This window comes from Glandiceps talaboti, chromosome 15 (genome assembly GCF_964340395.1).
Source record: "Glandiceps talaboti chromosome 15, keGlaTala1.1, whole genome shotgun sequence".
Taxonomy (NCBI): domain Eukaryota; kingdom Metazoa; phylum Hemichordata; class Enteropneusta; family Spengelidae; genus Glandiceps; species Glandiceps talaboti.
Window position 1 is genome coordinate 11,508,652 of NC_135563.1, and position 13,343 is coordinate 11,521,994.

Here is a 13,343-nt window from a genome sequence, read left to right on the forward strand (position 1 = left end):
ATAATTGTATTTTTTTCTTTATCTGGTTGCCTATCCAGCCCTGTTGTTACTTTAACCATAATGTCATGATAGGCTGTTGCTATGGGCATGGTCTTGTTGCTAGGCATATTTGCATTCGCGTTTTGGGTGTTTATTCACTTGCCTATAAGCATCCCTGTTATCTTGGTGATATAAACCACCATTTCGCTGTTGCTATGGGCGTGTTATTGTTGCTAGGGATATTTGCATTTGTATTTAAAATGTTTATTCACTTACCCATCCCTGTTATCTTTCTAACATGCATCAATTCACTGTTGCTAAGGGCATGGTCACGGTTGCTAGGGCCAATTTGTCAATACGTTTCGAACAATAACTGCAGAATAACACCTCCAGAAACATCCTCCTCAAGTTTCAGCCCCATTCCCCATGTAGTATTTGAGATATAACTTTTTGACAAAAATTGAGATTTTTAGCACAACTGAACTGAAGGTTCAGTAGTGCTATATGCATTGGAAAGTGTCTGTCTGTGTGTGTGTGTGTGTGTGTGTGTGTGTGTGTGTGTGTGTGTGTGTGTGTAAACAACTTAAAGTAAAAAACTTTGATATTTGGTGGTCATGTTACTTCTGGTGTCTAGTTGGTAAATTGTTTAAATGAAAATGATTGCATCAGAGATGTGGGTTTTGGGTAAAAAAAATGTGATTTTTGGTCAAAAAAGTTTAAACTCCAAAAGTACTGGGCAAATTGGCATGAAATTTGATGGGGACATTCTTAGATGTAAGTAAATTAAGATTCGTTCATGACATGACAATTCCCATATTAATATGCAAATTAGGGCTAAAAATGTGCCTTTTTGGTCAAAAACCTATTATTCCAAAACTATTAGGCTGAAATGTAAGAGGGATACAGTTGTGGGTGTATAGAGGAAGAAGTATTAAGCATATAATGATCGCATCAGTAATATGCAAATTAGGTGTAAAAATGTGAATTTTGGTCAAAAATTTATATCTCAAAGAGTACTTGGTCAATGAGACTGAAACTTGGTGAGATGTTTCTAGAATGTTATTCTGTCGATTTTCTTCAAAAATGATAATATCAAATAAGACAAATCTAAATGATTTCTGTAATAGAGGACCGACTGCTTTGTATTGGAGAAAATGGAATGTCAATCAATTTTTCCATAATACATAAAACTACATGTAGATCACTGCACTTTTTATTGTTCAACGTTATATGCACAAGCTTTCCAGCCCAAGACATGCCCGTACAAAAAGGGACCTGTATATTATGAATAACCAAAAATTTTCATAATGTCTGAATATTTCAAGAACAAGCCTTTTTTATTTGCAGAATAGTAGTGTTACATATTATTACAAAATCAAAGCTAATTAAGTGTGATCATTTTAGCATGGCTGAAAAATCTTATATAGATGGCCCTCTCCTCCAATCCTAACTCCCCCTCCCTTTTCTCGCCGGCAGCTGTCCAGAATTTTCAAAACCACCCTCTAGTGTTTCCACAAAGTGCTATTTGATTGTTAGTTGCACAACTTCATTTGAAGACAGGAAAAGGATTACTGCAATCGACCAAAGGAGAAATAAAGTAAAAAAATTCAATAAAAAAAATGTGTTGAAGTTGTTTTCTTGTCATTCCTTATCAAAAAGCAAAAAGCAGCTAACACGGTCAGAATTTATCTCAAAGCAAATAGTAGTATATGGTTTTATTTCCAACTTTTGGCTTGATGAGGAAATGACCCCATCAAGCTCAGCCACCATGGCTCCCTCTCGGAGATGCCCAGATTTTGCTATGAAAGATATCTATGTAAGCTTATGCATGATATATGTATAATGTACATTTCACTGTGCAATTATACTTCATTTGTATTTTCTTCCTCACTGAATGTACATTTGCTTTTTTTTCATTCTAACCTCTCTGTACGGCCAATGTATACATTTTTGTTGAAGGTGACATATAACCTGATGGTCCGAGAGCAATTACCTCATGTCACTTTAATTAAATAATCAACTACCACTACTGTAATCATAATACATAGATATTGATGACATCAAAGACCTTAATATCTGTGATCACTGACTTGGCATTGGATGCAAATTCCTCTTGATATTGGAATCATATTCAAAATTTGCTCTTGAAGCTTCACTTAATACATTTTGTATAGACATGACCTAATGATGTTCATTTCAAGTCTTTCCAACAAACTACTTAAGGTGATGCACAGATCTTATCTCTGGCACAGACCTAGATTGGTATAACCCATGTAACTGTAGTTGTGCACATGCACATGCACACACACACACACACACACACACACACCCACACAAACAAACAAACACACAAGTATTACCATTAATAAAACACCATGTTTCAGTTGCTTAGCCCAATTCTTTTTACTGCACTATAATAACCATTATTATACATGCACCAGTGATTACCTGTACTGGTGCATGCGCATACTAGTGGTATCATTTTCAGTGCAATACCGAAAACATTATGGCATACCTACATGCAAATGTGGGCATGATTGATCCTTGCACACAAAATTGCATGACAGCCAAGTATAATTTATACAGAATTTGCTGTTTTGGATAACAGATGTAGTAATAACAGAACCTCATGAAAAGTTAATTCAGTTTAAAAAGCATGCACCGCACCGCAAGTACAATATGTGGTAGTCAAGGCCCTATCAGTTAAATCCTACCAAGGGAAACTATAAACCTGTTGGATGTGCTGTTCACCTGCACTTTGGAGGCTTCCATACCCAGCAGGTCATAGTTTACAGACACCATGACCAAGCCAGGTATACCCTACTCTCCACAACCAGGCCTGATGTATGACAGTGAAAGGTTCTGACTTTGCTATTGTATCCCCAAATAAGAAAGTATAATGTTGTCCTTGTTTTTTAACTGAAAACTAAATGTCAACATATCATCATAGGATCTGCTGTACAGTCTACAGTCTGTGTACATGTACTGGCATGTGGGTCTCTGTCTTACTCCCATGACTGTTGAAATAACACATACACTGTACACTTGACTGAGATGGGGGGGGGGAGGGGGCAGCTGTTCTTAGAACCATGATGTAACATACACTCAAGCCAAAGTGTATAATTCAGAAGTAATTTTCACTTCTGTTTTCAATAGAAATGCTTTCATTTTAGAAGATGCAACAATTTAAAACAGTAATGTGTTGCTTTGTTTTGCTTCTTGAAGAGAAAAATGTTCCGGTCATTGTGTGAAATTAAGGGAAAATGACTGTTAGTCAAAAGGACCGACATGTAGCAAAAGCTGTTGTTCATTATGGGAAACTGCCGAACCAGGACCTTATTTGATGAATCATTCATTCACATTATCTGCAATCTCAACTTGAAGAGATCACAGTTCTCTTTCTCGATCATAATCACTGCCTAATTCAGTGCAATAAAGTGCCTAAAATGAGTGTGGATGTCTTGGACATACTGATTACTCGAGGACAATAACAATTGGAGAAATTCAACCAACTACATATATACATGTGTTGTATGCATCATCGTAACCCACAGCCTCTTTTACGGCACCTTTGAAGACACTCCGCTGAGAGATTATTTTGCAGTGTCATGGAAGAAATATCTGCTTCGGTTTGTGAGAATGGCTGTATGCTACTGTCACTGTAAATCTGATATCAACAAATTGATGACTTGTGACTGACTGTGACAATATCACTTACAACCAAGTAAGTATGCATAAAATAGGTACTACCATGAGGTCAAATTTGTGTTGGTAAACATTGAATATCTATCAATATCACTGAATAAAAGTTATTCATTAACATCAAATTTCAATTAGTCAAAAGGAATGGTAAGTTGCTGTAGCTCTTCAAAACTGTTGATCCTTACACAAATATGCTGGTCTTGGACCATTGATCGATGTTAATTTTGCACAACACAGGTCCTGGTTCTTTGAAATACAAGCAGGCTACGCCAGTATATAGACAGCGTCATAATAGTATTGTGCAGACAATATGTGAATGTCAATTCTTCTTTGTCCGTGTTTGGCTCATTTCAACTCCTTTTGCTGCCAACTCATCTTTCACTCTAGTAAGATAATTAGAATCAGGGTATCCAAACCTGAAACAATCAAAGCATACTTATAATTTAGATTTCACAACCAAGTTACAGTTATAAAGCTATAGTCTGAATTTGGCATAAATCAATGCCACCTCTTTGACATGTAAATTACAAACAGGCATATACATTTTAAAAAGTAGTTTGATAAGTCCTTACAGAATAGGGAACTTGCAATCCAGACTGAGCATGCTCAGATGCAAAGGACTATGGGATTATCTGTGGTTATCGTAATGCCTAATCAGGAGCTACCGATAAAATAAACCTCCCAAAATGGCCTATGTGCCTATGAATTGGTCATTTGTGGTTAAAAACAATGTAATATTATTGCTTATAATACTATTTGATAAATATTTATTATCACATTTCCCATAATGCAACATTCAAGATGGCAGGTTTGCAAGTTCCCTATTGGTTTAATATTAGAATATAGTACCAATGGTGTGCATGTAGAATAACAGTTTATGAATTTAACAATGAAATTTCTACTCCAACAATTTCTTGGAAGCAACTCCCAAATTTTCGCTGACGTCATCAATGGCATCAGGGGGTGTAGTGCAATGGGCTATTGTCACGTGTCAGTGAAAATGTGAGATTTTTTCTTAAGAAAGTTTTTACTCTATAAATAGTAATCCATTTGTCTAACTATACTTGTTGTTATCTTTGCAGTATACATAATCATTTAACTGTTACTATTGGTGTGGTCTTGTTGCTAGTCATATTTTCATACAATTTTGATATGGCTATTCACTTTTCTACCCAATAATGTTATCTGTGTAAACATACTAGCATTTGGCTGCTGCTAAGGGCATGTCATTGTTACTAGGGCCAGTTGTATCAATGTCTTGAACCACATGTGTAACATAACACTTCTTGGAAAATCCCCACCAAATGTCAGCCCAATCTACATAGTAGTTTTCGATAACAAGTTTTTGACCAAAAGTAACATTTTTAAGCCTAATTTGCATATCACTTATGAGATAATCATTTGCTGAATAATCCTTTCATTTGCACATCCTTAAAAACATTCCTACCAACTTTCAGCATAATCTGCCTAGTAGTTTGACCAAAATTGTTGACCAAAAAGGCATTTTTAGACTTAATTTTCATACCACTGATGGGATATTATGTCCTGAACAGCTGTACATCCCTAGGAACACATCCATCAAATTTCAAACTTATCTGACCAAAAATTCAAATATTTTGAATTTTCATTTGTCAGTGAACACTTTCTCATTAGTGTTCCCTCTGAGGTTTTTGAGATTGAGCAACTTCAGGCAAAAATCATTTCTTATAGCAAGTACTATCTTGTAATTTAAAATTAAGCCATATTCCATTGTATTACATACCCTTGGGCTCCTCCACGAATATTGGTCTTGTGGTGAATATCATTCCAAGTAACAGTGTCTGTAAGTCCAGTAGTAACTGATGTACCAATAGTGAAAGTTAGCTTTCTCTCGAAAGCAGTTTTCAGAAGTCTCAACACTTGGCGACCCTCACCATTGTCTGGTAGATATGCAGTACGTGATGTACCAGTGAAACTCTTTCCGGGATTTGGATGCACTTCCTAATCAGCAAGAAAAAAAATGAAGGGTATTGTTCATTCAACTGTATTAATTATCATAAAAGACAAATTGCTTAGGATGTAAAGATTAATTATCATAGTAATATTTGCAGTGACCCAACAGGCAGGTTTTGAGCCCCAAGTGTCATGGATTCAATGCAATAAAACGGGTAATTCTACAACTTTACCTAGAAATTAATGTATCATTCAGTGATGTGCTCAGATTCTCCTTAGTAGAGATATCACATAATTCCTGTATAATCCTGCATCAGTGATTACTTGCATTGATGTCATTGAGCGTGCATGCATATGAGTGGCATAATCTCTAGAAGGCACAATTATCAGACCGAGTATTTTTTGCCAAATTTGCTGTTGTGGATAAACATATTTATGAAATAATAAGAGAACCCCATCATGCATGACTGCCAGTGTCAATATACTCTGGAGTACTTGCATGTGTGCTTGTACCATTTTCTGCTGCAATTTCACTCTCAATGCTCGTGTTATTGATAGTACGACCACACAGAACACTACAAGCAATCATGCAAATATCTTGAGTATATATCCCACAACTAAAAGTGTCATAGGGTTCTAGCATAATATTCTCTCAGGCCACTAGTCTAATTGGTAGGATATATTGGAAGTGTACAAAAAAAATGCTAGTAATGTTAACAAAACTGGATTGTCTAAATATGTCTATTTTTCAAATTTCAAATTGCTGAACTACATGTATACTTGTATGCCTACATTTCAGACAATCCAGTCTTACCACATTTTTTTTAATCCAGCAATTAGTACAAATTATAATTTTGTGCAATACAGCTAATTGTGGGGATTTGAGTTTAATAAATTTGAATCAAGTTATTGTCTTAATAAATTACATGATTCTTACTTCCTGGATCCCAGATGGAAAGTTATAGCAGATAACAATAGCATCATATTTATCATATCCAGGAAGATGTAAGTTTTCATCTTTGTAACACTTCATGGTACCATAAGGCATATTTCCAGTTATCAAACCAAATGCCTGTTTACACACAGGACAGATTGGTCCTTGATGCTTCTCTGCTTGGTCTATACAATCAGTACAGAACTTGTGTCCGCACGGTAGAGTTCTTGGATTGTCAAGATCATCCATGCAGATAGTACATTGAGTGTCTGCAGCAAGAGTTTTAGAATGATCATGACTCTCTTTATCTTCCCAAGTTGTACTGCCTGCAGTGCTGTCAGGAGTGTTTTGACAACTTTTACGTCTTGTAACCGGCACCTGTGAAGATGCTGCTTTTGATGGATTACTGTCAAGTGCATCATTTCTTCCATACCCAGGAGGAATTTTTCCACTCAATTGAGACTGAGTTTGAGTGGCAGCCATTATTGCTCCTTTACTGTATGGCATGCTAAACAGTGACAGCTTTTTCTCAAACACATCACTGAATGCTGCCACAGTAGAAATGTCAATATCAATGAAACAGATATCTTGTAATGTGTCATGGCGAGACTGACCTTGTGTGTAGGCATAAACCCCATCAAACATCTTTTCTGCACAAATATGCTTTGGTACTCCATAGATTCCTAAAAATATATCCGGAGCAAAAATATTAAATTCAAATAATAATAGAATTCTAAAAACACATTGTGAAAAGTCACTTAATATCTCCATATGCTATACAGTTGGCCTGTCACTGGTTGCCTGCTTGACCGTCCTACCAAAATTACCTGAACTACTTAAAATTGAAAAAAATGACGTATTGCAAATTTCTTATGTAAAATAACATTCTAGAAGGTAATCTGAAAACTTGAGACATATTTAATAATTGATAATAGAAATTGATAATGACATTAATGAGAATGCAAAATGGGACTAGTAATTTAGAGGCCAACAATTCAATCCAGTGTCTTACATCAGCATGTACTATCCTATCTGTGGAGCATTGTAGATGTGATTGGACCATTTTTTTGTTTAGGACAACATTTTTCTACAGTTCTCCTAGAATACATACATACATACATACATACATACATACATATATACATACATACACACATATACATACATACACACATGTATACATACCTACACACACATACATACATACATACATACATACATTCATACATACATACATACATGCATGCATACATACATGCATACATGCATGCATGCATGCATGCAAGCATGCATATATCATGTATGCATATATACACTTACAAAAAAATAATTTACGATCCTATAGGGCAATCCTACAGGACACTTTAAAAGGGCAACCCAGGACATACTATGGACGTACCCAGGAAGACCCTATTGGCGTCCTATAGGACAGCCCTGTGTAGTACTTTTGTAATTCAGCATGGGTCTTTAACAGCTGCAAGTAACAGACAGTATATGGAATTACTGCAAAACGACATTTGTACATGTTTTGTTATTTATAACATACAGCACTTAATTTACCTGTTCCAATAGCAGGAATTGCAATGGATTTAGCTTTGAGACCATTTGCTTTGTTCAACAGGTTTATGCAGCAGGCAAACAGATATGTCTCTGCATCATTTGGTGACATATTTTTCCATCTTGGACCAACTACATGTAGGACATAATTGCAAGGCAGGTTACCAGCCTTGGTATAGACAACATCGGCAATACCAATGGGAGCGTTTTCCCTATCGTTTATTATGGCATTACTGTCATTTTGTATACTTGGGCCGCCAGCTTTTGATATAGCACCAGCAACTCCACCACCATGTTGAAGACGTTTGTTTGCTGCATTTGCTATGATGTCAGTATTTTCCTTTGTAATATCACCATGACAGACTTTCACATCTGTTCCATTTGCAGTAAACTTAAACACTGTTGATTTGGACTGTGATAGATCCCGACCTGGATGACTGTTACTTCTTACAAAACTCCTGTGTCTATTGCCATGACGACTTGCCATCACTTCAATGCCCAAAAGTCCATAGAGTGTTTCTATGGCAGCCTTGATATCATTCGTCTCCCCTAACATTCTGAACAGCATTCTATCATCAGTGTCTTTAAGCAGCACGTTGATATGAATATCTCTTGTCTGTTGTATGGCACTATTCACTGTAGCTGGAAATATTTCCTTCCTATCTCTCAAATCAACATCTTTGTGGAGCATTTTGGCATGAAGGCTTTGAACGACGGATACAAAATGGTCATACCCTGCTTCTACATCTTCAGGTTTGCATTCAGCATTACCCCTTGCTGGTACAATGGCTACCTTGTCATTTCCTTCCCATACAAACTTAACTCCATATTGTTTTCCATCTTGTCTCAGTTGTTGCTTGTGTACATGAAATATGTATGACAATATGTCTTCACTAACCGTAGCGTGTTTTATGAAAGCACTTTCTTCAGGATTTCGTTCTTCATCAGCCATTTCTGTTGGAGGAGCTACTCCAATGGTTTCACAAATTGCATTTAATGCCTGAATTAAAACAGTAGAATCTTCACTGTAAAGTCTGAATATTCCATCTACTTCTTGAACAAAAACTTTGTTTTTACATTTTCTCAATATCGCTTTCACCTTCTCTAATTTAGCTGGTTTTAGGTTTTCAACGATACTTGTGTCAACACTTTTACAAATCAAGGCATCTTTCACAGAATTTAGACGTTTCTCATATTCTAGCATGGCCTCTTTTGCTAATTTAGAGGATGTTGCTGACTTTGGTTCAAATACAACTTGACCCTCCTTGGCTTTAGGTGACCTGATAATATCAACTTTATATTTCTTTTCTAGGCTCAGAATCTCTTTTGCGTACATATGGTGTATGTAATTCAAGAGGTCATCACTTTCTTCGATGAAGATGGTTGGCTTTTCTTGAGTTGGTGAGAGTCGTTTTGCATGTCCTGGCTTCTTATCTTCATGTAATGATTGTTTTCTTTTACTTGCTTTGGGTTTGTTTGTGTCGCCCACCTTTGGCTCTTTTGACTCTTCTTTGTCGTCATTCTGGAGGTTGCCACTTCCTGTTTCATCCTTTCCACTATCATGTCTATTCTTGTCACTCACCTTCCTACTACTACCACTCTGTTTCTTGTTTGTAATACCTGCATGATCTACTTGACCTTTGACCTTCATCTCACTAGGCGCATCACTTCCTGACTCAACTGTTGGAAATGCATCTTCACATTTGCAATTCACAGAAGCAGTTGCCAAAGGCTCTTCAGTGGAAACTTGGATGTGTTGTGTCACATTCCTATTAGCAAGAATATCATACACCTGTGTAATTTGGTGTAAAGTGCCCTTTACAGTGATTATATCCCCCTCATATGCCAGTGGAAGGGTGATGTTAGCTATTCGTGCAGCATCTTCAATGGCATCTTTTGAGATCTGAAGATCTTCTTTGAATGCTGTTCGGTTGAAAGAGATCTGGACAGCTTTAACAATAGTTTCCTGTGTCTAGAAAGAAATTAGAAAGTAAAAATTAACAACCTTTTTCAAGGTAATTATATATTGTATTTTTATACTCATCATCATCAGATAATCGACATAAACATGAACTATGATGAATAATTCTGATGAGACCAGCAGTTTGTTGACGATGCATCCTAAACTACAAATTTAATATTTAATGGGTTGAACATAATATTTTTTAGCTATTTGAAAGCGATGGTTTGGTATCACACTTCTCAATGTCATATGTATGATAATTTGGTATTATTTCGGATTTTTAATTGATAAAATAACTTTACTGTCTTTCTACTTGAAAACAAAACAGTGTCAACTAACATATACCAAGTCCTTATTTGTGATTTAAAACATTTCAAAACATTACAAAAAATGTATAAAATGTATTTTTATTGTACGTACAATAACACACTTTTTGCATATTTTGCATCCTTTTGCAAAATATTGAGTTACAAACACAGACTTGGTATATTTATTTCATATGAGTTTTTCAAGTAGAAAAACATTGTAAAGTTGTTTTATCAATTAAAAAATCCAAACTAAATACTCAATTCTCATTCATATGACCACTTTAAAGCCTTTTTTATATTCACAAAATACTATTTGAATAACATGACTTTGCCCTACTAAATTTGAGCAAGATTTGAGATTGTTGAAAAATATTGCTTTGATATATTATTATTTCACTTACACATACAATATATATGTTTACACATCTTCAGTTGGGATGACAAGGTCATCACTTCTGAAATGCATTATTTTGTCAATAAAAAAATACAACTTACAAAGTTGTGAGATTATCTAAAAGATGTTTGAGTTAACATTTTGTGGAAAAGAAATACTAAACACAGACGGAGAAACATTTTGTGATATATGCATGCTTACTTATATATAAACATACACTTGATGTGTAAATGTATATGTATAAAACAAAGAGTGAACATCAGATACACTGGGTATTTTTTTACTATAAATTTTCATTTGTAATGAAGAGAATAAATTTCTGTGAATGTGTACCTCATCTCTGGATTTAGGAGGGACACTACATTTTCTCTTCAATTCATCACTTTTGTCTCTTTTGTTAGCGTCTTCAATAGAGGGCAAAGCGTCTGACTCCAGGTCTTGATAAACATCCTGAAAATATGGAAATTTTGGTGTAAAATTCTTCAAAAATGAGATGCTACAGTACAACTACCTCCCCCCATTCCCCCACTAGTATTATTGAGAAATAATTGCAGCACTATCTGGCTGATATTACATTAGATTGTTGTTTTCCAATGGTATGTATAGCATGTAATTTACAGTTACAGTAAGTTTAAATTTCCATGGCTAAAAAGCTTGGTGCACTGTGATACCATTTTTATTTTGCCTTGTGCAGGTAGATTTCAAAACCAAGATGTAAGGAAACTCCATACATTCAAAAAATAATAGAACAACTAATGCAGTATACAAATACCTCTGCATGCATGGTTGGATCAAATGTTGGATTTTAGCATAAAGAGAAGTACTACATACATGAATAGAATGATCACAGTGAATGCAAGATGGTTGAATGGTTAGAATGGCCACCTTAGAATCTGCAGGTTGCAGGGTCAAGCCTTGGTGTCACCATATGTTTCTGAATAGCTAATAGTCTTTGTGCAAGATTTGAACCACAAACAGCTGTGCCTCAGTCAACCCAGCTATATAATTGGGGACTTGGTAGGATAGCGGATGCAATGTGCATGCATTAATCATTTAAAGTGGCCATATGGATGAGAATTTGGTATTTATTTTGGATTTTTATTTGATAAAACAGCTTCACTAAGTTTTTCTACTTGAAAAAATAATGTGAAATAACATATACAAAGTCCATGTTCACAACTCAATAAACGGCAAAACATTAAACAATGTGTAAAATGTTTGCTATTGTACGGACAATAACAAACTTTTTGCACTTTTTGCATCTTTTTGCAATGTATTGAGTTATGAACATGGACTTGGTATATGTTCTTTCACATTATTTTTTCAAGTAGAAAAACTTAGTGAAGCTGTTTTATCAAATAAAAATCCAAAATAAATACCAAATTCTCATCCATATGGCCACTTTAAGCTTATAGAGGCTAAAATAGATTGCTACATGCTCCCTGGGGAGTCAAAAAAAGTATATAGGCTGTTGTGCAATTATAGGTCCTTATCAGGGGTAATAAAAAGTACTTTGAGTACAGTGTGGGAAAGCCCAATATAAAAACTAACATTAGTGCTATTGTAGAATAGAATTGACACTTGACTCCATTTTTTATATACTAGTAATAGTGATGTTACCTTATTGGAATCTAGTGTTTGAAGCAAATACATACAAATGTAGCTTACATTGTATGTCCAAATCACTGATGACGTCTGAGTGATTCGGACGAACGCTATGTAGTCACTTCAAAAATTACTAAGATAACTTTACTATTACTATTATTGCTATTATTATCATATTAGTATTGCCATAACCATTGTATTAGTACTATTAGTAGTGCACATTAAAATGTTTACCTTAATCTTTGTTCCAACACATCCAAGACTGATCTGCAGACAATGTGGGTTTTCTGTGAATACCAGATCACTATCCAAATCTCCACTACCACTAATATCACTCTGCTTGTCATCCATCAAATGTTGGTCCAGTCCTTTCTTTGCTGCCATGATATCCACAGGTCCACCATAGGTCAGTAGATGGTTCAAGTAGGAGTATGTACTTTCTACACTGCCTAGTTTTTGCTCCAGTAGATCAATATGTGCATCAACTTGTTTGCATTTTGGACCATACATATCATCAATTTCTTTCATTAACCTGGACTCTTGCTTCTTGGCCTCTTCTTGCACTTTCTTGGTCACTCCTTTCACTTGTTCCACAGATGATAATTTATTTTGCCGCAAATCCTTTTTCACAGCTTTAGCTGCAGACTGTGCCTTTTTTAGTTGAGCTGCATTATGTGTAATTTTCCTCACATACTTTTTCAAGCTAGCTTTGTGTGTCTCCAGGACCTCTTGCATTGATGTAACCTTATGCTTTGGTGAATCATGTTTGCCTTTTGAACATTTCATACATATAGAAACTTGACAAGTGTCACAAAAGTGTAACTGCTTTTTAGGATGGCCTGCACAGAATTGTGATTGATGAAGTTTAGTTGAATTTGATGCCTTGGATTTTTCATAATCTTCAATTGTTATTTGTTTGTGTCCTTTTGATGACTTTTCAGATTTGTGTGCTTGCTTACAACTGCCACA

General features: G+C 35.4%; 1 protein-coding gene across 1 annotated transcript; it reads right to left on the reverse strand.

The window, feature by feature from the left end:
* Nucleotides 1-4,000: 4,000 nt before the first annotated feature.
* On the reverse strand, nucleotides 4,001-7,192 carry LOC144446218 (putative E3 ubiquitin-protein ligase DTX3). Its single transcript, XM_078135969.1, has 3 exons — nucleotides 6,551-7,192; nucleotides 5,444-5,661; nucleotides 4,001-4,097 (listed from the first exon to the last, which is right to left on the reverse strand). Exons 1-3 carry the CDS (start codon nucleotides 7,190-7,192, stop codon nucleotides 4,001-4,003), a joined length of 957 nt encoding a protein of 318 aa, XP_077992095.1.
* Nucleotides 7,193-13,343: the final 6,151 nt, after the last annotated feature.

What these genes read in the sequence shown, in the direction of transcription:
- LOC144446218 (XM_078135969.1), bottom strand. Translation starts at nt 7,192, where the DNA reads ATGTTTGATGGGGTTTATGCCTACACACAAGGTCAGTCTCGCCATGAC. An exon ending in TTCCATCTGGGATCCAGGAA is followed by an intron (nt 5,662 to 6,550) that starts GTAAGAATCATG and finishes CTTGCTGATTAG; the next exon opens with GAAGTGCATCCAAATCCCGG. An exon ending in ATTCGTGGAGGAGCCCAAGG is followed by an intron (nt 4,098 to 5,443) that starts GTATGTAATACA and finishes TGATTGTTTCAG; the next exon opens with GTTTGGATACCCTGATTCTA.